The 26,930-nt window shown below is 40.8% G+C and overlaps 1 protein-coding gene across 1 annotated transcript; it reads left to right on the top strand.

The window, feature by feature from the left end:
* Positions 1-1,345: 1,345 nt before the first annotated feature.
* Positions 1,346-26,889, top strand: LOC124114492 (leishmanolysin-like peptidase). The gene is made up of 17 exons (XM_046475087.2): positions 1,346-1,867; positions 5,726-5,857; positions 7,364-7,443; positions 9,675-9,786; positions 11,029-11,204; positions 11,458-11,563; positions 13,852-13,952; positions 14,505-14,622; positions 17,727-17,834; positions 18,314-18,390; positions 21,673-21,783; positions 23,273-23,405; positions 23,638-23,727; positions 24,281-24,350; positions 25,280-25,410; positions 25,530-25,685; positions 26,514-26,889. Exons 1-17 carry the CDS (start codon positions 1,730-1,732, stop codon positions 26,670-26,672), a joined length of 1,998 nt encoding a protein of 665 aa, XP_046331043.1. The 5' UTR covers positions 1,346-1,729; the 3' UTR covers positions 26,673-26,889.
* The last annotated feature ends 41 nt before the right edge of the window (positions 26,890-26,930 follow it).

Raw genomic sequence — 26,930 nt, forward strand, 5'->3', positions numbered from 1 at the left:
ACGCAACTCTGTACAGCGAATCGCGGCGCCTCAGACGACTGGGCCATTCGTGCCCCCTTATCCACATGTAAGCCTATTTGGACGACGATAATCCCGTCGGGAAAGGTCAACACGTGATTTGTGCCACTGATATGTTTGGCTGATGTATTTTGTTTGAGATGCTGTGGATAATTAATACTGAGATATTTTCCAGAAGAGGGCAAGGGCTATCTGTCACCATGTTATGTTATACCCCTAATATCTCACCATACACTTTCGCAAGTTGCCTAATTTTATACTGTCCACCTTGTCTGTGGTCTGGGTGGTCGGCAAGTACATCACAGGCTCTAGCACGTGTAATCCCTGCAGAGGCAGGTTACATGACAGCCCTCGTAAAACAATATGTGCTGTGTGTCCAGTACACACCTTGTCATGATAAAATGAAAGGGATTATGGAAAAGCCACATAGTTTGCTAGGTTATCTTCGCACATTCTTCAACTGTCTACATCCGGTTTGTAAATAATATGAAGTAGAATTATTGATAAACGTCGAACAGAGCCTGTTACTTGAAAATACCTATTTCAATGTGCAAAACACAATGACATAAAATGAGTTGGTGGTGTGTGTGTGTGTGTGTGTGTGTGTGTGTGTGCGCGTGTTTTCGTGCTTATACTGTAAATAGTGAAAAGGAGAAAGAAAAACAGAAAAAAAACATTTTCAAACAGTGAGTTTTCGGAATTTTATTGCCAGTATGCCAGCTTCCAAACAGCAAGAATCTGAAAAGCGGTTTAATGGAACCGTAAGATGTGAAAAAGAATGTATTCGCACTTTCTTGAAAAATGAAAATGTCCAAATATTAAGGAATATAGTATACATGTACTGTATTCGTATTACGTTATCCACTCGTCAAACACAATGTGGCTATGTTTACGATCGCATTCAGTTTCCACCTCAAGTATTTGAGTCCGGACAACTCCCCACATGGGCATTTTCCCCAAATGCACATTTTCCCCATATTGGACAATTCCCCACATGGACATTTTCCCCAAAGCAGAACATTTCCCTACATCCCACCTTTTGTAAGAATAAATAAAAGGAAGTATTTTGGTTTTCCGGACATTTTACCACATTTCCTCCTACACTCTTGCAATTAAAGCCTTTATACCCCGCTTCTATTCAAAACAGCTGAATAAACTTTCATTATGTACAAATTATTTATATAGGAAAAGCAATATATGTATCGTAATTTGTATTACTTCTCTAAGAATATTGCAGACTTTGTCAAAGATGTTGTCAAGGGGAAGTAACTCCAGGTTTGTGATAAATGTGCTCTCAGCTGACTAAAGAGCACTTCCGGGGCTGAACTTCCTTTGTCAGGAATGTTGATGGATCTGAGCTAGTGAATCATCGTCGCTCATAATGTGTTATGATTCCATTGAAATACCGCTAAACCAACCACAGAGCCGACAATAATAGGCGTTTGAACATATGCATAGGTGTTAACTTTGATCGTCATGTTAAGAAGCGCGTATTCTCACTGAATTCCAGAGTACAGACGAAACTTTAACTGGTTGATGAATTGGAACCTGATACCGTTTGTATTTGGTATCCAAGCCTTATCGAATTTGTTAGTGGTATGAGAATGGTTAGTGTTTTACAGCGTGTACTTGAATCCTTGTGATTTAGTATGGCGTTGGGTTTTGATGGACATGAGAAGCTATAGTCTACGTCGGACAACTGTCATTTATAATGGATGAATTACAGAAGAGATCGTGGCATTTGACACTGACAGTGTTGTGGTGTTTGACAGCTCGGTACTGCTGTCATGTCGTACCCTTGAACCATCAGACATGTGGCCATTCAGCCTCATCTACTCACCAGCACGAGGTTGGTTCAAGATTCAATCTCAATTTCAGTATACTCCAACATTCACACTCAATCATGACAAATATGTATAATAATAGTGGACACATGGTCATAACCTCATATGACATAAGGTTAATCATCACATTACTGCAGATAAGACAAAATCTATACCAGGAAGTTCAGTCACAAATACAGTTCCTCTTAGATACAACACTATGCAATATTCAGCCAAAGACATAGATAGATTGTATCATGTGTATATACGTCTTTGATTCAGCTGATATCTGACCCACATGTTAAAAATATGCTCTTTTTAAATCATGAGACAAGGCATTTATAATTAATTGTAAGATACTCTTCCCCACCTGTCTTGCTACCAAACATCTCACCTCACATAATCATAATGTCCACACGTATCCAGAGACAGGAACAATCATTATCTTTTACTTTCTTTAATTTTCTTGCTTACTGTAATGTAACTGGGTTGGTAGGTGGATATAAACTTATGGTACAGGACACTGGTTATTTGGTGCAAATGTTTAATGCAAAAATGAAACAATATTAACATTAGATACACGGACATACAATATACACAGTGATTTAAAACATGTCATTACAGTTAGATGTACACAAATTAGAAAGCTTATGATCACCACAGTTAATTACAAGGGGCAATAACTCCTGATTGACCAACTATATACAAATCAAATAAATATAATACATCAAGTACATAGGCAAGAACGTCTTAATGCAACATGCATGTCCAATTCAATAGATGTGCTGCACAGTATGACATGAATACATATTCAAAGTATTTCATTCCCTGTTTATGGGATGCAGAGGTCACCAGAGCTGCAAAGCCAGATATGACCAGCATATCTAAAATCTGTGTAAACAAAATGCAACCTTAACGTTGCTATATTAGTAAATCAATATATATCTGTCATTACAAAAGCATGAAACATACGAAAACAGTTTAGGCTAATAGTAATACGACATTCAAACTTACATTGACATGTTCACTCTTCTTTCTATTACACATGAAAACATTCAATCAAACATTCAAATAGACTGAAACCTGACTGATTTACTTTGGTAATGTTAACATGGTTTGAATTGAATTTGCTGGTGAATTTGTAAGTTATTCCTGTTATACTTGTACACAAACATTATAAGCATTCAGCATGTGATGAACCAATGTACTTTTCATGAATTTGGTTACACTCCGGCGCAGTGGTGACTTAGCATAACACCACTGACACAGTCTAATTTGCATATCAAGTGACCGGACTTTTCTCTTGTTTGTTAACAAACATACTTTTTCAGAAATCAGAATAGAACAAACTAATGCAAGTATTTGGGGGTTTATTCATGTTATACTTGCACACAAACATTACAAGCATTTAAATCAATCCCAATTGCATGGATCGATGCTCGTGATGTTAATCACTGGATTGTGTGGTCCAGATTCGATTATTTACATACTGCTGTCATATAGCTGGAATATTGCTGAGTGTGGCGTTAAGCAATAAACAAACAAACAAATACAAGCATTTAGCATGTTATGAACCAATGTACTTTGCATGAACTTGGTGCAGTTCTTACCAATGATGACCACTTTATGATCTGAGTACTGACTTGTATTCCTCTTGTTTCCCGAGCAGTGGCTTTGTTAATTGTTTTTAAATAATCACTGTTGAATGTCTTGAAATGTCTGTCTCGGTTCTTGAATCTGGAATAATGTTGGAAAGAAGCATGAATTCAGACTTTTCAGTCAGGAAACCAATCAATAGATACAGCTACAACATGTACAAGCCTCCAACTATATAAATTACTGAAAGCACCTTATCTGCCTTATAACAATATGGTTGCTTAACACTAATCATGCTAATTACAATATATTCTGATTGGTTACTCTAGCAATGACTTAATATCACAATACACACTAATGTATCATGACTTTGAAGAATAAGTAATATATTTACAACGTTGTGTATCATGTGGATCATACTGCAAATTACACGATATAACAAATATGCAATTAAAATGATAAAAGCATACTTAACAAGATTAAATTATCAAATCCTAACCTCCTTATGCTAAATATGAATACTAAAGAAGTCTAAATTAACTTACCCCAATCAATGCAGTGCTGTGAATTATGCAGAGTTGTAATGCAGCAGTGACCAGAGAAGAGAAATATTGAAGTGTTTAAAGCTAAACATCTGGTCACATGCTACAGAAACAATCGGATAGGCAATCACTGGCCAAGCTGTGGCTGGACCAGATCACTAAAGACCTAACATAACTGTTACCCGTCCTAGTTACCCGTCACAGCCCTACCACATATACACTTACAACAATCTCCACTGCCACATAAAAGTGTTTATTGATACATGTAATGGAAACAATATACCGTATTCGACGTAATAAGCGCCCACGGCGGTATTTGCTAATTTATTGGCTAGTGAACAATCCCAGTTAGCACCCCTACCGATTGATCAATGTTCACAAGACTTATTAATTCGTGTACAATACGCACTCGTATGTTTTATGCACCCTTAATTATGGGCAATTAAAGAGCCCCCTATTTCTAATTTTGAGAGCGCCCTGTGCGCTTATTACGTTGATTACGGTAGTATTCAATAAACAGAGGATGAAACTATATAAACACGCTACATTGACAAATGTCATTACATCAGTTAGATATGATACAAATTTACACATAGTTTGTGAACTTATCATGAAAATACAATTAACTTCAAGGAATGTGAACTTCTTGACCATGTTGACGGACTCAATGTATTCAATTAAATATATTTTTCAATGGCATGAATGTCTAAAGCGACGTTCATGTACAGATTCAATAGATGAGATACACAGTACTACCAATCTCCTGAAAATCATATCTTTTACTCTGATATACTTACTCTGCACGGGGGGCATGGGCGGCCCAGTCGTCTAAGGAGCCACGATTTGCTGCCCAGAGTTGCGTCCCTTGGGCACGCCAGAAACCTATGATGGTGGGTTCGAATTCCAGTTCGCCCCAATGATGTTTCTAGGTTTGTCAGCACCGTACCCGTGCTCATGGGTTTCACCAAAGTGGTAAATGTCTGAGACCTGCATCACTTCGGGCTTCCCTCCCACATTAAATAGCGGTGTTAAACCCAACTCACTCACACACTCACTTACTCTGCATGAAAGTCTGATAACCCCTTTGTAGAAGGATGAAACATATTCCTGAGCAAATCTACATTAAGGATTTGCAGGTTCTTCTGCCAATCGGATGTCAGTTTTCTAAAACAATTTGTCTTCATTTCTTCACCACTTCATTTTACTTTTAACATGTGCAACAAATGAAAACCCACACAGAACTCAGATATTCCTTTGATTGTACTTCCTGTTTGGTGTAGATGACATGGCACTCAAAAACAAGCAACCCATGCTTGCTGTGAAAGGTAACTATGCTTGTCTTAAGAGGCGACTTACGGGATCTCGTAGTTAGGCTCACTGACTTGGTGGATGCATGTCATCGTATCCCAATTTTGTGGATCGATGCTCATGATGTCAATCACTGGATTGTCTGGTCCAGACTTGATTATTAACAGACCGCCGTCATATAGCTGGAATATTGCTGAGTGAGGCGTTAAACAACAACAAACAAAAACAACAGGGTGTATAAAATATCCACAGCATTAGAAATGTGCCTTTATTATTTATATTTGGAACTGTCAGTTCAGGTTCATTTTCTAAAAACAGAAATTGTATATGCTGCTCCAAATGTTTTGCTCACTTGGGCGAGGAATTTAGAAGCTGCCTTGCTAATTGTCTGATTAGAAAGCTCTCCATCTCAATACATGAATTGTGTTCCATTGCCAGGTGTTTTATGACGTGAACATCGAACCAGGCCATGTGTTGAGAAAGCGCAGCGTGGACCAGCCTCTTAGGATCCACCTTCATTACGATGACAGCCTACGGGAACTGCCAGACAAGCTCAGGAAACTAGTGCAGGTAAGCAAATTGTGTTTTTCACACATCAACCCAAAGCTATGTCTGTGAAGCATCATATTTCGTAATTTACCTTCCGTGATAACTAGATCAAATGTATTAGTACAGTATTGATCGTGATAAGCACTGTGGGTGCTCAGATAATTGACAAAAGGGGTGCTTATTAAAACTATATGCAGCAACTTTTCAAGCTCCTAACAACACTGAACAAGTAACAGTGATAGCCCTTTCGTGAAGCTCTATACTGTCGCTGCCACCAGCCCTAGCTCCCTACTGCGATAGGTGACTACAACCATGCGTGGAGTTAAACTCGTAACCGACTGACCGTTATGTGTACAATCAAGTGATGACTGCCATCACACCAAATACTCCAACCCTAGCTAAATTTTGTTTGTCAGTTTTAATTTTTATTTCGTTTCAACGAACATGTAATGGCATAGTGTGAATGTAAGGTAGAAGTTTGGCGATTTTCTCGCAAATTTTGCCACCATCTGGATCTCGTAGTTAGGCTCACTGACTTGGTGGATGCATGTCATCGTATCCCAATTTTGTGGATCGATGCTCATGATGTCAATCACTGGATTGTCTGGTCCAGACTTGATTATTAACAGACCGCCGTCATATAGCTGGAATATTGCTGAGTGAGGCGTTCAACAACAACAAACAAAAACAACAGGGTGTATAAAATATCCACAGCATTAGAAATGTGCCTTTATTATTTATATTTGGAACTGTCAGTTCAGGTTCATTTTCTAAAAACAGAAATTGTATATGCTGCTCCAAATGTTTTGCAACCATGCGTGGAGTTAAACTCGTAACCGACTGACCGTTATGTGTACAATCAAGTGATGACTGCCATCACACCAAATACTCCAACCCTAGCTAAATTTTGTTTGTCAGTTTTAATTTTTATTTCGTTGGCATAGTGTGAATGTAAGGTAGAAGTTTGGCGATTTTCTCGCAAATTTTGCCACCATCTGGGTGGGAAATGCGGTCAGTCGTAAACCTTTTCAAAATTCAATATGATGGCATTCTCAAAGATATGAACAAAAACATAAACATACGGATTAGATTCAAGATTCTTGTAATGGCCACTTCCACACTGGCAGCAGCGATGTTACCGAGAGTGTGACGAAGGTGTCATGCACAGGGAAGGCGCTTTACTCTATTTATGCAAGGGGACATAACTCTGTATCTTTGAATCTGTAATAAGGAAATTCACAAATCTCAACAATCTCATTGGAAAGATTAGTTTAGTTTAGACATTCGTCTATACCAGACCTCTATGTCTATTCATAGGAATCTGAATTTCTGAATAAATATTTTAAAATTACAAAAATTGTTGTCTTATTTACTTTATTTACCATCAAACAAACCCCTATTTCTGAATAGAAGTATAGAGGGGGGTATTCAATAGTCAAAAAGACATCAAATTGTATTTACCCGGTAATTCACAACTTCAGATTTCTGTGGTCTAGTATACATGGGAAATGATCGTGTCTGTTGCAGGAGACCGTCGTTGAGGCAGTTCAGTTCTGGCAGGACACTCTGAAAGTGAGAGGAACTGGTGCTCCGATACGTTTGAGGAAGTAAGCTGATTATTGTATAGGGCATGAATGATGTACAGTAAGATTGGTATTTTGTTGAAACATGAGCTTTGCTTTCGTGAATGACGTACAGTAAGATTGGTAATTTGTTGAAACTTGAGCTTTGCTTTCGTGAATGACGTACAGTAAGATTGGTAATTTGTTGAAACTTGAGCTTTGCTTTCGTGAATGACGTACAGTAAGATTGGTAATTTGTTGAAACTTGAGCTTTGCTTTCGTGAATGACGTACAGTAAGATTGGTAATTTGTTGAAACTTGAGCTTTGCTTTCGTGAATGACGTACAGTAAGATTGGTAATTTGTGGAAACTTGAGCTTTGCTTTTGTGAATGACGTACAGTAAGATTGATAATTTGTTGAAACTTGAGCTTTGCTTTCGTGAATGACGTACAGTAAGATTGGTAATTTGTTGAAACTTGAGCTTTGCTTTCGTGAATGACGTACAGTAAGATTGGTAATTTGTTGAAACTTGAGCTTTGCTTTCGTGAATGACGTACAGTAAGATTGGTAATTTGTTGAAACTTGAGCTTTGCTTTCGTGAATGACGTACAGTAAGATTGGTAATTTGTTGAAACTTGAGCTTTGCTTTCGTGAATGACGTACAGTAAGATTGGTAATTTGTTGAAACTTGAGCTTTGCTTTCATGAATGACGTACAGTAAGATTGGTAATTTGTTGAAACTTGAGCTTTGCTTTTGTGAATGACGTACAGTAAGATTGATAATTTGTTGAAACTTGAGCTTTGCTTTCGTGAATGACGTACAGTAAGATTGGTAATTTGTTGAAACTTGAGCTTTGCTTTCATGAATGACGTACAGTAAGATTGGTAATTTGTTGAAACTTGAGCTTTGCTTTCGTGAATGACGTACAGTAAGATTGATAATTTGTTGAAACTTGAGCTTTGCTTTCGTGAATGACGTACAGTAAGATTGATAATTTGTTGAAACTTGAGCTTTGCTTTCGTGAATGACGTACAGTAAGATTGGTAATTTGTTGAAACTTGAGCTTTGCTTTCATGAATGACGTACAGTAAGATTGGTAATTTGTTGAAACTTGAGTTTTGCTTTTGTGAATGACGTACAGTAAGATTGATAATTTGTTGAAACTTGAGCTTTGCTTTTGTGAATGACGTACAGTAAGATTGGTAATTTGTTGAAACTTGAGCTTTGCTTTCGTGAATGACGTACAGTAAGATTGGTAATTTGTTGAAACTTGAGCTTTGCTTTCGTGAATGACGTACAGTAAGATTGGTAATTTGTTGAAACTTGAGCTTTGCTTTCATGAATGACGTACAGTAAGATTGATAATTTGTTGAAACTTGAGCTTTGCTTTCGTAAATGACGTACAGTAAGATTGGTAATTTGTTGAAACTTGAGCCTAAGGGTTAGGGAATATGAAGCGTTGCTGGCTTGATGCATCCATAAAACAAAAATGGAAAGATCTGGCCTTACTCTCTGACTATGGTGGAAGTATTAGCAATATGTTGTCGTTTGTGATGTATATGTGGCCACAAGGGCAATAGCACATCATATGTACAATACACACAACCTGTGGCTGTTACATCGCAGCGGCTATTACATCGCAGTGGCTGTTACATCACAGTGGCTGTTACATCGCAGTGGCTATTACATCGCAGTGGCTGTTACATCACAGTGGCTGTTACATCGCAGTGGCTGTTACATCGCAGCGGCTGTTACATCGCAGCGGCTGTTACATCGCAGTGGCTGTTACATCGCAGTGGCTGTTACATCACAGTGGCTGTTACATTGTAGTGGCTGTTACATCGCAGTGGCTGTTACATCACAGTGGCTGTTACATTGCAGTGGCTGTTACATCACAGTGGCTGTTACATCACAGTGGCTGTTACATCACACTGGCTGTTACATTGCAGTGGCTGTTACATCACAGTGGTTGTTACATTGTAGTGGCTATTACATCGCAGTGGCTGTTACATCACAGTGGCTGTTACATCGCAGTGGCTGTTACATCGCAGTGGCTGTTACATCGCTGTGGCTGTTACATCACAGTGGCTGTTACATCGCAGTGGCTGTTACATCGCAGTGGCTGTTACATCACAGTGGCTGTTACATTGCAGTGGCTGTTACATCACAGTGGCTGTTACATCACAGTGGCTGTTACATTGCAGTGGCTGTTACATCGCAGTGGCTGTTAGATCGCAGTGTTATTAAAAATTCTTGTGTTGTATTTATTGCCAGGCAGTGCCACAGCCAGCGAGTGCGGTACAATGACACGAGGGTGTACTGTGTGGGGGGCTGTGCCAGTCAGACAGTGTGTGGGGACATCATCATCCCAGAGGAACACCTTGAGGTGGGTTGCATTGTCAAATATCTAGTCTACCTTATTATTCCCCGCGATGCGGTTTGCAGGGGGGTATTCAAATGGACACCGTCTGTACGTCCATGCAAGATGTCATTCCGGAGCACATCTTGTAAACCGTACAATATTTCTTCACCAAACTTGGCACATAGATAGGTCTAATGGTGAACTGGAGCCTTTTGATAGTTTGTATTTTTTCGACTTTGACTTAGGCTGGAAATTGCGATAGTGCTTGTTTCCAGAGCAGATCTGAAAAAACATTCAATATTTCTTCACCAAACTTGGCACATAGCTAGGCCAAGTTGTGAACTGGTGCCTTTTGATAGTTTGGAATTTTTGAAAAACATTTTTTTCGAGTTTCGATGGCAACTGTGTTGCATAAGCCATCTTGTTCATAGACAGGATGGCCGAATACATGGCACACTGACGATTTACAGTTGGCAGTGTCAAGTATGGCAAAACAAATGAAAATATTTATGTTTTCACTATTAACATGCCCTACTGATCAGTGTTTAGTGGAACAATTATTAAAGCAAACATTTAAGGTCAGAATCAATATTTTTTGATTAGTGACTGTGATTGATGCTTGTATCGAGAAGTACAAAATCGCGATCCTCCAATGCATCGGTGTATCCTCCCACCACTTATTGGCATACGATGACATGCATCAACCAAGTCAGCTAGTCGATCCAGTTAGTTGCCATTTATGACATGCATGGGTTTGCTGAAGACCAATTCTGACCCGAATCTTCACACGGTTCTTCTTGGTTGGTTTGTTGTTTAACGCCACACTCAGCAATATTCCAGCTATATGACGGCGGTCTGTAAATAATCGAGTCGGGGCCAGACAATCCAGTGATTGATATCATGAGCATCAATCCACGCTATTGGGATACGATGACATGCATCAACCAAGTCAGCGAGCCTGACCACCCAATACCGTTAGTTGCCTTTTACGACAAGCATAGTCGCCTTTTACGGCAAGCATGGGTTGGTTATCATGGTTGTGTCTATATAAGAAGGTCCTTGGTTCCATTCTCAAAATGGGGTTAGAAATGTCTTTTTATAGGGGCCCCGTGACTCCATGTTTGGTCCCCATGTCACCCATTATTGTGAATGGGAGAAGCCAGGGAGATAATCATGTTGAACACGACTGATATCAGTTCATGAAGGAAGACATACAAATGACTTTTGCCAACTAGCTTTCTTCAAAGGTAGGACGTCTGTTTTCAGGGTTGCCATTCCTGGGACCAGTCCACCTACCTGTATGACCATCAGACTGTGTCTGGCGCCGGCGTCAACAACACCGACTTCATCCTGTACGTGGCGGCTGTGCACTCCCAGCGGTGCAAGCAGGGCAACACCATTGCATACGCAGCGCACTGCCAGCAGGAGCGAGTCCTTGATAGGTGGGTTACAGCCTCACCGATGGGAAGCTGCAGAAAGTGTCCCTAATGTTTGTGGTATTGAGAACACGTACAATGAACCTGAGATAGGGTGTATTGTTGTTAATTTATGTATAACAAATGTTGTATTTGGGATAACACTTTCTTTGTAAAGTACAGATTCTCATACTTAACTGTTTGTGTCCAACTAAAGAAAGAGTTGTACGTTTTCTTTCCACATGTATACATAGTCTGTGATCCTACTTTGTATTTTCAGACCAGTAGCTGGCTACTTCAGCATCTGCCCCAAGTCCCTGTCTCTGGAGATTCAGGAGAAAATGCAGCTGCTGTCTACCATGAAGCATGAGATTCTGCATGCATTGGTTAGTAGGCTCCACATACATGACATTCTGCATGCACTGGTTAGTAGGCTCCACAAACATGACATTCTGCATGTATGACATTGTCATGTTGACAACATGGAGCCTGTTACCATCATGACATTGACATGACAACATGAAGCCTGTTACCATCATAACATTGACATGACAACTTGAAGCCTGTTACCATCATGACATTGACATGACAACATGAAGCCTGTTACCATCATGACATTGACATGACAACATGAAGCCTGTTACCATCATGACATTGGCATGACAACATGGAGCCTGTTACATCATGACATTGACATGACAACATGAAGCCTGTTACCATCATGACATTGACATGACAACATGGAGCCTGTTACCATCATGACATTGACATGACAACATGAAGCCTGTTACCATCATGACATTGACATGACAACATGAAGCCTGTTACCATCATGACATTGACATGACAACATGAAGCATGTTACCATCATGACATTGACATGACAACATGGAGCCTGTTACATCATGACATTGACATGACAACATGGAGCCTGTTACCATCATGACATTGACATGACAACATGAAGCATGTTACCATCATGACATTGACATGACAACATGGAGCCTGTTACATCATGACATTGACATGACAACATGGAGCCTGTTACCATCATGACATTGACATGACAACATGAAGCCTGTTACCATCATGACATTGACATGACAACATGAAGCCTGTTACCATCATGACATTGACATGACAACATGGAGCCTGTTACCATCATGACATTGACATGACAACATGGAGCCTGTTACCATCATGACATTGTCATGTTGACAACATGGAGCCTGTTACCATCATGACATTAACATGACAACATGGAGCCTGTTACCACCATGAAATTAATATGACAACATGGACCCTGTTACCATCATGCCATTGACATGACAACATGAAGCATGTTACCATCATGACATTGACATGACAACATGGAGCCTGTTACATCATGACATTGACATGACAACATGGAGCCTGTTACCATCATGGCATTGACATGACAACATGGAGCCTGTTACCATCATGACATTGACATGACAACATGAAGCCTGTTACCATCATGACATTGACATGACAACATGAAGCCTGTTACCATCATGACATTGACATGACAACATGAAGCCTGTTACCATCATGACATTGACATGACAACATGGAGCCTGTTACATCATGACATTGATATGACAACATGGAGCCTGTTACCATCATGACATTGACATGACAACATGAAGCATGTTACCATCATGACATTGACATGACAACATGGAGCCTGTTACATCATGACATTGACATGACAACATGGAGCCTGTTACCATCATGACATTGACATGACAACATGGAGCCTGTTACCACCATGAAATTAATATGACAACATGGACCCTGTTACCATCATGCCATTGACATGACAACATGAAGCATGTTACCATCATGACATTGACATGACAACATGGAGCCTGTTACATCATGACATTGACATGACAACATGGAGCCTGTTACCATCATGGCATTGACATGACAACATGGAGCCTGTTACCATCATGACATTGACATGACAACATGAAGCCTGTTACCATCATGACATTGACATGACAACATGAAGCCTGTTACCATCATGACATTGACATGACAACATGAAGCCTGTTACCATCATGACATTGACATGACAACATGGAGCCTGTTACATCATGACATTGATATGACAACATGGAGCCTGTTACCATCATGACATTGACATGACAACATGAAGCATGTTACCATCATGACATTGACATGACAACATGGAGCCTGTTACATCATGACATTGACATGACAACATGGAGCCTGTTACCATCATGACATTGACATGACAACATGGAGCCTGTTACCATCATGACATTGACATGACAACATGAAGCCTGTTACCATCATGACATTGACATGGCAACATGAAGCCTGTTACCATCATGACATTGACATGACAACATGGAGCCTGTTACCATCATGACATTGACACTTCGTGATGGAAGGCAGATCTATGAAATGTGTGATGCATGCTTCACCTGCATTCTGGATGGTCTTTATTGAAAATATACATACAAAGGAATATTACTCCATGCCAATGACTTGATGATCTCCACATCTTTCTCTTGTATGAAATATTTGGATGAGTTTTACTGAATACAGTTTTTGAAGATTTGATGTTACTTGGCATGTTGTGTCTGCAGACACATGACTTGTTCTCACTCTGTTGTGCCAGGGTTTTACAGCCGGCCTGTACGCCTTCTACCGAGATCAGAACGGAGACCCACTCACTGACCGCAACCCCTTGTCACGCAAACCTTTTGGCTTCAACAGAAAGTAAGTAGCCATTTTCATTTTTCTTCATCTTGAAGTTTCAGCTCACCTTGTTTAGATAGTGAATGTTTTGTTCAAATATGACCACCAAACAACTTAACTTTGTGAATCCTTGAAGTAAGAAGCGGCTTATCGGAACATGTCATGGATATGTTGTGATAAGCCGTTTCACAACTTCGCTGTGCAGAGTTGCATCCCTTGTGCACACCAGAAACCTATGAGTCGAATTCCGGTTTGCCCTGATTATGTTTCTAGGTTTGTCAGCACCATACCCGTGCTCGTGGGTTTCACCGAAGTGGTAAACGTCTGAGACCGGCATCACTTCAAGCTTTCCTCCCACATTAGGCTGACACGCCGTGATATAACTGGAATACTGTTAAAAGCGGTGTTAAACAAAACTCCCCCCTGATAACAGTTTAAGAATCTACATCAAAATATCGCTATATGCAATAAACCAGAAGTTATCCGTAAAGTTGTACGTTTTCTTACCTACTCACCAATTTCTAAAATACCAATTTCCTTGAAGTATTTAATTGTTTTATTTTGTTCAAACAGGCTGGGCATGTATGTATGGAGCACAAATGTTGTGAAAAAAGTGAAACGGAAAAACTGGAAGTTGAAAACTGGGACTTTTGAGAAAGATGCTAGATTCATAGTTACGCCCAAAGTGACAGTAAGTGTTGTAGGAGCTGTGACAAGGTAGACCATTGTTGCGATGTCAACATGTCAATATCACACCACAATGAGATGATGCAGAAATCTTGATACAGTATGTCAATTTAGTTGGTTTGCTGTTTATGCCTCTCTCAGCAATATTCCAGCTATTTCACGGAGGTCTGTAAATAATTAAGTCTGGACAATCCATGTGACTGACATCATGCGCATCAATCTACATGATTGGGATACGACATACATCAACCAAGTCAGCGAGCCTGACCACCTGATCCCGTTAGTCACCTCTTACGACAAGCATAGGTGGCTGAAAACCAGTTCTAACCCAGATCTTCCCAGGGAGACAAGCATGGGTTGCTGAAAACCAGTTCTAACCCAGATCTTCCCAGGGAGACAAGCATGGGTTGCTGAAAACCAGTTATAAATAAGATCTTCACAGGGAGACAAGCATGGGTTGCTGAAAACCAGTTCTAACCCAGATCTTCACGGGGAGACAAGCATGGGTTGCTGAAAACCAGTTATAAACAAGATCTTCACAGGGAGACAAGCATGGGTTGCTGAAAACCAGCTCTAACCCAGATCTTCACGGGGAGACAAGCATGGGTTGCTGAAAACCAGTTATAAATAAGATCTTCCCAGGGAGACAAGCATGGGTTGCTGAAAACCAGTTATAAACAAGATCTTCACAGGGAGACAAGCATGGGTTGCTGAAAACCAGCTCTAACCCAGATCTTCATGGGGAGACAAGCATGGGTTGCTGAAAACCAGCTCTAACCCAGATCTTCACGGGGAGACAAGCATGGGTTGCTGAAAACCAGTTCTAAGCCAGATCTTCACGGGGAGACAAGCATGGGTTGCTGAAAACCAGTTCTAACCCAGATCTTCCCAGGGAGACAAGCATGGGTTGCTGAAAACCAGCTCTAACCCAGATCTTCCCAGGGAGACAAGCATGGGTTGCTGAAAACCAGCTCTAACCCAGATCTTCCCAGGGAGACAAGCATGGGTTGCTGAAAACCAGCTCTAACCCAGATCTTCACGGGGAGACAAGCATGGGTTGCTGAAAACCAGCTCTAACCCAGATCTTCCCAGGGAGACAAGCATGGGTTGCTGAAAACCAGTTATAAATAAGATCTTCACAGGGAGACAAGCATGGGTTGCTGAAAACCAGTTATAAATAAGATCTTCACAGGGAGACAAGCATGGGTTGCTGAAAACCAGCTCTAACCCAGATCTTCCCAGGGAGACAAGCATGGGTTGCTGAAAACCAGCTCTAACCCAGATCTTCACGGGGAGACAAGCATGGGTTGCTGAAAACCAGTTCTAACCCAGATCTTCACGGGGAGACAAGCATGGGTTGCTGAAAACAAGTTCTAACCCAGATCTTCACAGGGAGACAAGCATAGGTTGCTGAAAACCAGTTATAAATAGATCTTCACAGGGAGACAAGCATGGGTTGCTGAAAACCAGTTCTAACCCAGATCTTCACAGGGAGACAAGCATAGGTTGCTGAAAACCAGTTATAAAAAGATCTTCACAGGGAGACAAGCATGGGTTGCTGAAAACCAGTTCTAACCCAGATCTTCACAGGGAGACAAGCATAGGTTGCTGAAAACCAGTTATAAATAGATCTTCACAGGGAGACAAGCATGGGTTGCTGAAAACCAGTTCTAACCCAGATCTTTACGGGGAGACAAGCATGGGTTGCTGAAAACCAGTTTTAAACAAGATCTTCACAGGGAGACAAGCATGGGTTGCTGAAAACCAATTATAAACAAGATCTTCACAGGGAGACAAGCATGGGTTGCTAAAAACCAGTTCTAACCCAGATCTTCGCGGGGAGACAAGCATGGGTTGCTGAAAACAAGTTCTAACCCAGATTTTTACGGGGAGACAAGCATGGGTTGCTGAAAACCAGTTTTAAACAAGATCTTCACAGGGAGACAAGCATGGGTTGCTGAAAACCAGTTCTAACCCAGATCTTCACAGGGAGACAAGCATGGGTTGCTGAAAACAAGTTCTAACCCAGATCTTTACGGGGAGACAAGCATTGGTTGCTGAAAACCAGTTCTAACCCAGATCTTCACGGGGAGACAAGCATAGGTTGCTGAAAACCAGTTCTTACCCAGATCTTCCCAGGGAGACAAGCATGGGTTGCTGAAAACCAGTTCTAACCCAGATCTTCCCAGGGAGACAAGCATAGGTTGCTGAAAACCAGTTCTAACCCAGATCTTCACAGGGAGACAAGCATTGGTTGCTGAAAACCAGTTCTAACCCAGATCTTCACAGGGAGACAAGCATGGGTTGCTGAAAACCAGTTATAAATAGATCTTCACAGGGAGACAAGCATGGGTTGCTGAAAACAAGTTCTAACCCAGATCTTCACAGGGAGACAAGCATGGGTTGCTGAAAACCAGTTCTAACCCAGATATTCACGGGGAGACAAGCATGGGTTGCTGAAAACCAATTATAAACAAGATCGTCCCAGGGAGACAAGCATGGGTTGCTGAAAACTAGTTATAAACAAGATCTTCATGAGTGTGAAACAAATAACAGAGAGCAATATTAACCCTGGGACCTGCATTAGGATGGCTTGGGTGGTAAGGCTCAGTTACTTGGTTTATTACTCGTCATCATAACCCAATGTATGGAATTATGCTCATAATATCAACCACTGGATTGTCTCCCGATGAAGATCTGGGTTATGACTGGTCTTCAGCAACCTATGCTTGTCTCCCTGTGATGATCTATTTATAACTGGTTTTCAGCAACCTATGCTTGTCTCCCTGTGAAGATCTATTTATAACTGGTTTTCAGCAACCCATGCCTGTCTCCCTGGGAAGATCTGGGTTAGAACTGGTTTTCAGAAAAATTAGCTTGTTGCAAGAGGTGACTAATGCACGACATCGAGTAGATAGACGCTCATGATGTAAGTCACTGGATTGTCTGGTCCAGACTCGATGATTTACAGGCTGCCAACATAAAGCAGGAATATTGTTGTGTGCGGCATTTAGCACCAAAACATAGTTTTCCACTCAGTTAGCTTGGCTCGTGTTTCCTCACTGGATCATGTGGAATACTTACAGTGACATGTCCTGTGTCATTCAGAAAGAGGTAAGGCGCCATTTCAACTGCTCCACCCTGGAGGGAGCTGAACTTGAAGACCAGGGAATTGATGGGACGGCGCTAACACATTGGGAAAAGAGAGTGTTTGAGGTGCGTGATCGATGCTGCCTCGTTACACAGCCTAGGTTTTCTTTCTATAATATTCAACTTTTGTCAGTGGATTTTCACCAAAATGGTATATGGATAATCTCTAATGAAAGTAAGGTCATGTTCGATACCCAGCCAAGTATAACAGTCAAATAAAAATGATTAAAACGGATGTTAACTTAAAGCATGAGTTGGTGGATTGTAGTCATATTGTATGATTAGATAGTTTCTCATACAAGATAGGCCAAGTTTAATAACCAGCCATCAGCCAATTCCAACAATGTCAAAGGTCGCATGACATTAACCAAAAACTGGTCTTAGTTGGTTTCAGGAGGAAAAGTTTGAAATGAATATGAGTTCTACCTATCCTTTTGAGATGTTGACCTGAAGATTTATCCGTGGAAAATGCCTTTATCATCTTTAAATCAAATAACACAACAAGTACAGTCGTTTGAATTGGTCCTGATGATGATTTGTTTCAGAACGAGGCGATGACCGGAGCATATACACAAAACTCAGTGATTTCCCGCATCACCCTAGCGATGATGGAGGATACTGGGTGAGGCTGCTGTCGAGGTTCATGTGCATGTGCAACAATTTAAATATCTTATTTTGATTTTAGAAACACATGTCATATCAATTTCATTCAAGTCATTGTTTGTGCACTCTGGACAGCTGCAAGTACAGTAAACTACGGTTATAATGAACTCAACATGCTCAAAGGGACCTCTAATTTCAGTTTGTTATAACTGTAGTTACTTTTATATGCATATATACAGCATATATACAGAAAATGGCCAGGGCCCCAAAATAGTTTGTTATATCCATCAGTTCGTTATAACTGTATTCGTTATAAACATAGTTTACTGTACGTGTAATTCAGGGATAGATAGGTCTCCAGTGTTTGTCCGTTCAGTTAGTTAGTGAGTGAGTGAGTGAGTGAGTGAGTATGGTTTTACGCCGCTTTCAGCAATATCACGGCAGGGGACACCAGCAATGGGCTTCACCCATTGTACCCATGCCGGGGATCGAACCCGGGTCTTCGGCATGACGAGCGAACGCTTTAACCACTAGGCTACCCGACCGCCCCTGTCCTTACAGTGTGTAACCTGGCTGATTCTGTATCTTGAACCTGGCTGGCACTGTTCACTGCTGTCGATGCTGTCAGTCACTGGATTTCCTCACCCAGACTTGATCAGGAGTACGGAAAACTTGCCCAACTCATTACATGAACAAGGGGCGCTGCGATTTGCTGTGCAGAGTTGCGTCCCTTGGGCACGCCAGAAACCTATGATTGTGGGTTCGAAATCCTAGTTCGCCCCGATTATGTTTCTAGGTTTGTCAGCACCATGCCCGTGCTCGTGGGTTTCACCGAAGTGGTAAACATCTGAGACCTGCATCACTTCGGGCTTTCCTCCCACATCAAGCTGACACGCCGTGATTTAACTGGAATACTGTTAAAAGCGGCGTTAAACCCAACTCACTCACTCACTCACTCACTCATTACATGAAGTAGTGTAAAAATAGCTTCAGTTGCGCACAGCAACCTTAAAATGGTCAATTTTGATAAAATATTTGTAACAAGTACTATATATAGCTTTGAAAAAGTTAAATATCACAAGTATGACCAATCTAAGCAATGACATTGTATTGTTTACTTCTTTGTTCAGATTTCGATCACACTTCAGAACACGCTTTCTGATTGGTTGATCATAGTTCCATATAACCAATTGCAGCACATATTGTAAGAAGTCATGGTAGATTGACTGGCTGCTCAAAACGGATGCATTTTATTTCATCACAACCTAGAAATGGATGAATTCATTATTCGCAGTGACACGAAAACTGATTCGTCTATAGAGGTTATCACGCGAGTGTGTTTGGGGATGGTAAATATCCTGCATTAGGAATACATAGTGTTTATTCCTAATACAGGATATTTACCATCCCCAAACACACAAGCGTGATAACCTCTTTATCATATAATGTCATTCTTTAATTCTGTGCTTTAAAATCGCTATCCCTCTCTCACAAACATTACCGAAACATTGCGAGTTTTCCTGGAATGCGCGCATTAATATTTATTACGTCAGAGGGTAAGTGATGTGTCAGTCGGACAGTGACAGTAGCCAATATAGTTCCAACTGAAATCTGTTTCTTATACAGTGGCGAAGCAACATATACGCAAAACAACAGTTGTTTTTAATTGCCTTTCGCGGCAATCCATCGGTCTGTCCGCTAGAGTAACTGCCCTTTGTCAAAGGGAAGCTACTCTAACCCTAGTCTATGAGACGTCACGGGCACGGTCAGACGTTGTTGACAGTCGGTCTGTCCTGTCATAACGTTAAGAAGTGTAGTCAGATGTACACACAGCGACAAAACCAAACAAGGTAACAATTCAAACATATTTCGGCCAAATCCAACTATTTTAATTTGTGGAGGTTTCAAGTCGCAAAGGTCTACAAGCACAGATATGGCTACTGATCCCGCTTGGCTAGGCCTCGCGCCCTCGCAAAATTGTTTCGAAATTTATACCTCCAAAGTAGCCAAAACTTATAAAATGCCTTAGCTACGCCACAGTTAGACACTGATTTTCAGTATATTAGACTGTTCTTTTGATAATGATAGCAATTATCCCTGTTGTTTATCCAGATTCCCGATGGTTAATTTTGACTCGATCGCCGAGTGACGAGGACGACGCCATGTTTGTTTCTAAACAGTGAAAGTAGTCCTACTTGACCTTTGATATTTGCATCTCTATCCGCATATGACCCCAACGGATATCGTTTTTATCCGTTGGCTTTATCCTGCCGAGAAACCTGCCCATTATATGATAAAGGGTTTTATGTGAAATGTTTCTCTGATATTTCTGACCTGTGAAGATCCGGGGTAGAATAGATCTACAGCAACCCATGCTTGCCGTAAAAGGCAACTAAGCTTGTCGTAAGAGGCGACAAACGTGATCGGGTGGTCAGACTCGCTGACTTGGTTGATGCATGTCATCGTATCCCAATTGCGTGGATTGTCTGGTCCAGACTCGATTATTTATAGGCCGCTGTCATATAGCTGGAATATTGCTGAGTTCGGTGTTAAACAACAAACAAACAAACAAACTCTTTCTTTCTCTGCATTTGGCTATCTGGGGGATTCAGTTGTCATGGAAACGTAACATGCTGTCATCATCTATTGTCTCATGATTTCATAGTTTTCCAAGATGATCATGATGATGCCATTTCTGTCCCATGTTTGAGAACGTGCACAAAGAGAGTCCTACAGAAAAGTACCATTTATGCCGTTGAAGAACATGCATTTTCACATTTGTGAATATTCACTTAGTATTTAAAACAGGGAAGTTTCAGAATTTGAAACCTGCATTTTCAAGTGAAACTTCTGGCATATTTGGATTTATTGTTGATGGCGATATCGATACAATGAAATTGCATCACAATACTTTGCAGGTCATTGTGACATCATCTGTCAGTTCACACTGGACGTCACAATCAAATGACATCACTAATTTCTCAGCCCATGAAGCTGCATAGATGTACTTTTTACACTTAAAACACTGGTGATTACAAACTAAAAAGGTAGGAAGAATGATTTTGGAAGATAAATAGAAACTCACCCTTGTATCCTTTGATTTCAAATATATATCAACATTCGTTGATAAAAGCTTATAGCTCCTCCGCAAGCCTTGTATTTTTAAACGTTTATCAATATGTCATTACGTGTTTATATTCTTGATATTAAACACTCGGTGAGATTCTCCCTGAAAGACCCGACAAGAGTAGTGTGAATGTGACAGTGATGGTTTTAACACATTGTTTTACTTCTGTTCCAGATGGTACCAAGTCAAGTACGAGAATGCTGGAAATTTCGAATGGGGGAAAAACTTGGGCTGTGACTTTGTACAGAAAAGTTGTTACGAGTGGATAGAGATTAAACAACAAAGGTAATGACTTGATGGTAGTCCAGTGAAACCCACGTTATCCCGATCCGTCCCGTTCCAAGTTATGCTACTAAAAAAAAGTTAAGGACCACCTCATTCTTTCATATAGTTAATCTGTGAAAGTAATATGAAATAGTTTGGTGGCCCTTAACCTTTTTAAAGTAGCATAAATCATTCAGATTAATTTAAAGATTAATGAATCAAGAGAAAGACTATCATATAGCATATTTTCAGTCAAATTCAGCATTTCTTAATTTCTTTGTTGCAATTTTATGAAAACAATACACAGCGGAATCTGTCTAAACCAGACTTCTGTGGGACTAAAAGTTAAATAAATTCCAGTTTAGACAAAGATCTGAATAGGTGCATCATCCCGAGGCATGGGAGTTAACTGACTGTAAAAGTCTAGTTTCCATCCTTGCTGGACAAGGCTGGAATTTCTGGGCTCAATCGTAGCACTGCCAGTGGCAATTAAGAGTTATGTCCCTTCTATGTCCTTCCTATTGACCAATCAATCAGATTCCACCTCTCATATCACATGCATTTGCTTTAAACAAAATGGCGGAGCCCAGTGAAGACAATCTGATTGATAATCAAGATCTTTGTTGTAATAAAATGGGTCTTACTTTTGTAAAGTTCATCAAATCACTTGAGCACCTTGATTAAAAACATTAAAACAATTTGGAATATATATGTTGGTACTACAATTGACAGAACACATGCTTTGCAAATCTTGCAATCGACCGAAATCTGCACAGCAGTTTACGAACTGATGTCTATTTTTATTTGACTATGCATAGACTTGTTAGTCCAGCCAAAATATAACTCCATAACTACAGCCTATTTCGGCAAGGGTGGAAACAGGTCTTTTATTGTCAGTTATCTCCCTTGACTAGGTTATTTCAGGAGATGAAGAGTTGGAAATATGACAAAGCATATAAATATTTAACAGATTATACATGGTATACACAGGTCCATTAGTGTGGACGAGTATTGACAGAAGTCCAGTAGGGTCAGAGTCTGGTTGTGACAGATTCCACTGTACATGTATATTAGGTTGATTTTATGCATGTAGCTGACGTAACATTAAGAAAGAAACTCGCCGAGTTTAATCATTGCTCAGAAAATAGAACTGATTACTTGTTTTGAGACCCGTGAAGGTCCGGGTAGAAGAGATCTTCAGCAACCCATGCTTGCCGTAAAAGGCGACTATGCTTGTCAAAAGAGGCGACTAAACGGATCAGGTGGTCAGGCTTGCTGACTTGGTTGATGCTCGTCATCGTATCCTAATTGCGTCGATAGATGTTCATTATGTCAATCAGTGGATAATATGGTCCAGACTCAATATTTTAGAGACCGCCATCATATAGCTGGAATATTGCTGAGTGTGGTATTAAACAACATGAAACAAACAAACAAACAAACTTGTTTTGATTTTATTGTTTCCAGTGACAACCATTCTATAGGTTCCCCTCATGACTTCTGTTTCTAGGCATGAAAGCATCTACCCATACTGTGAGCAGGTGCGCCGCGGGGAGCTGTGGACGGACTGCTCCAACAACCGACACTCCGTGGCTCTGTGTAACCTTGTGGAGTATAAAGCTGCTCTAGAACCTCGATACCAGGTAAATAATGATGTGACAGACTACAGACACTCAGTGGCTCTGTGTTACCTTGTGGAGTATAAAGCTGCTCTAGAACCTCGATACCAGGTAAATAATGATGTGACAGACTACAGACACTCAGTGGCTCTGTGTTACCTTGTGGAATATAATTGTTTGAAACAGGTCTGTCGGTATTTCAAAAGGTCTGTCGATATTTCAAAAGTGATTGATTCTGTATATTTTCTGTTTTCAGTACTTCTCATACCTCAAAGGTGTAGCAACGCAGGAAGTAAAAAGATTCGGAGGCTCAGTTAAACTTGCTGATTATTGTCCATATCTGCAGGTGAGTGTGTGGTTCGCAGTATGAGAAGCATGTGTGGCCTCCACAGGTGATAACTTCAGTATTGAGAATCTTTCTTATGCATGTACCCTGTTGATATTCCAGGTTAAGATAGGTACGCAGAGGCTGAACTGAAATGGACTGTGACATCGCTTTCAAGAATATTGCACTTATATAGCAATGAACATGGTGTGGGTGTGTCCGGACTAAAGCTGGTTTCATAGTGCTCGGGATACCACACACAGTACACTGACTCCGAGCAGATCCTTCCTTGTTTTTTGCCCCCTTACAGGGTACCAACATGTACCATGTTTTAACATTGTTTTGTATGTTCTATCCACTAGACGAGGTAGACAGTTTGAGTTGCATGTTAATCTAAGGGTTTGAAAATCATCAACAAAGATCCAACCCTTGACAAACAAGAAACAATAGATGTTTGTTCGATGGCTTTTTTTATCCAAATCCTTGATACCATTTTGTATCTGTAAAATGCTTTGGCCAAGTGTGGCCCTGATGTTTTGTTTATGATTTATTATATCTCAGTCATGCGTTTCAGGAGTTCTCCTGGACCAGCAGCGATAGATCACTACGGGGGTCCAGCTGTAGAGCTTCCCAGAACAATGTCGGTGAGTACTTCACGATACAGCTGTAGAGCTACACATAGCAATGTTGGTGAGTTCCTCTTGATGAAGCTGTAGAGCTGCCCAGAACAATGTCAGTGAGTCCGTCATGATGCAGCTGTAGAGCTGCCCAGAACAATGTCAGTGAGTACGTCATGATGCAGCTGTAGAGCTGCCCAGAACAATGTCAGTGAGTCTGTCACGATGCAGCTGTAGAGCTGCCCAGAACAATGTCAGTGAGTCTGTCACGATGCAGCTGTAGAGCTGCCCAGAACAATGTCAGTGAGTACGTCATGATGCAGCTGTAGAGCTGCCCAGAACAATGTCAGTGAGTACGTCACGATGCAGCTGTAGAGCTGCCCAGAACAATGTCAGTGAGTCTGTCACGATGCAGCTGTAGAGCTGCCCAGAACAATGTCAGTGAGTACGTCACGATGCAGCTGTAGAGCTGCCCAGAACAATGTCAGTGAGTACGTCATGATGCAGCTGTAGAGCTGCCCAGAACAATGTCAGTGAGTCCGTCATGATGCAGCTGTAGAGCTGCCCAGAACAATGTCAGTGAGTCTGTCACGATGCAGCTGTAGAGCTGCCCAGAACAATGTCAGTGAGTCCGTCATGATGCAGCTGTAGAGCTGCCCAGAACAATGTCAGTGAGTCTGTCACGATGCAGCTGTAGAGCTGCCCAGAACAATGTCAGTGAGTCTGTCATGATGCAGCTGTAGAGCTGCCCAGAACAATGTCAGTGAGTACGTCATGATGCAGGTTTTACTCCCACATGAAACTGTCATTTGATACAACTGAAATTGTTAAACTGTTAGGATGTGGGTTAAACTCACTAGACATGCTCAATACATATAAGATTTTCCTTATGAAAATCACATTGTGGAGCGAGAGTTATGAATCTACTTGATCATGATCACACCGTTTCTCCTCAGGGCCTGAATCCAACTTCTTCGGGGAGAAGTATGGCAATGATTCTAAATGTTTTAACCATGCGGACCGATGGTACCTGCAGCGGTGCTACTCCATGGACAGCCCCCAGCACAGCGGCAGCGGATGCTACCAGGTAGGCTGCGTACAGTGAACCCTCATTAATATGGACAGTTCTGTTGTCAGTCAATTGTCAGAAAAACAAGTATACAGTTTTTTGTTTGTTGTTTAACTAATACTATGTTGATGTTTCAGTTCCACTGCAGCAGTGACAATGGACTGATAGTACAGGTGGCCAAGAAGTCATATCGCTGCTACCACCAAGGGCAGGTCCTGAATGTGGAGTTTGTCTCCGATAACTACCTGCACAAGGGCAGCATTGTGTGCCCTACCTGCCAACACGTCTGTGATGTGAGTCACATTTCTATCCTTCTTTTTGACTTTGTATCATGCTCACTATAGTACTGGCTCAGCAGAAGTTGGAAATCAAGTAAGGCAGATGTTTTAGTACTAAACTCCTTGGAAGGACAGATTACTTTCAAATTTGGTTTGCAAATCTGCTGACTCCAAACAATTGAAATGAAACTGAAAAATTAAAAGGAAAGCATTTGGTTCCGTATTCTGCTGACAGGAAATAAGTAAAAAACAAATTTGTTTACTGTCGTTATCAATGTGAGTAAATCATTTAAAGTACTATAAATAAAACCTGCTGAAAATCTATTTTAGATACTCCTGTCCAGTGTTCGAAATAAGTGCCCGTGGCAGATAGATCTTGTGTCATGCCCGTAGTTTTATTTTTGTATGGGTCTTTATGGCCTGCAGTAAATTAAATGTCAAATTATTTGTCTTGCTGTCTTGTTTTTTTAAATGAGTGTGAAGAGTTTAGTCGAGGACTGCAGCTTCTAAAGTCTGTGGGTCCTGAAAGAAACCTGGCATATTATTTTTTATTCAAAACACTGTTCCTCCCCTCACTTTGATTTTTTAATTTATTTTGAAATATTTGAAATTTAAATATTGTTTTTATATTTTTATATGTTTTTAATCTATTGACTTGAATTTCTGGACCAACACTCCATAGACCAAAAGAAAAACAGTCTTGTCTAATGTATGAAAAGCATCATGACAAAAGATTACAAAATCTACAATATCATTACAGTGAATAATAGATATAAGGTCATTAGGTATATTCCTGTGGTTTCTCAGTAATCATATCTCAAACTCATTTTCCTTTTTAACCAGGAGAGTGGCATCACTTGCCCACCGGATGAAGAGCTGCCACAAATTCCTGTCCAAGTGGATGCGCTCCAGGCACCGTGTGCTGCTGACAAACTGGACACAACATGGCTCCTTGCCTCACTCCTCACAAGCATTGTTTGCCTCCTTGTGGCTCATAGCTGAGGCAAGCCTTCACTCTGGGTGTGTGACAGTAAAGACAAGTCGATGCTCTGTCTCCTGAGTGACTCTGTGTGTCTCGCATCATAGACAAGTGTTCACTGTGTCTCTGTGTGTCTCGCATCGTAGACAAGTGTTCACTGTGTCTCTGTGTGACTCACATCATAGACAAGTGTTCACTGTGTCTGTGTGTGTCTCGCATCGTAGACAAGTGTTCACTGTGTCTGTGTGTGTCTCGCATCGTAGACAAGTGTTCACTGTGTC

This window comes from Haliotis rufescens, unplaced genomic scaffold, assembly GCF_023055435.1.
Source record: "Haliotis rufescens isolate VD_foot unplaced genomic scaffold, xgHalRufe1.0.p SCAF_4, whole genome shotgun sequence".
Lineage (NCBI taxonomy): Eukaryota > Metazoa > Mollusca > Gastropoda > Lepetellida > Haliotidae > Haliotis > Haliotis rufescens.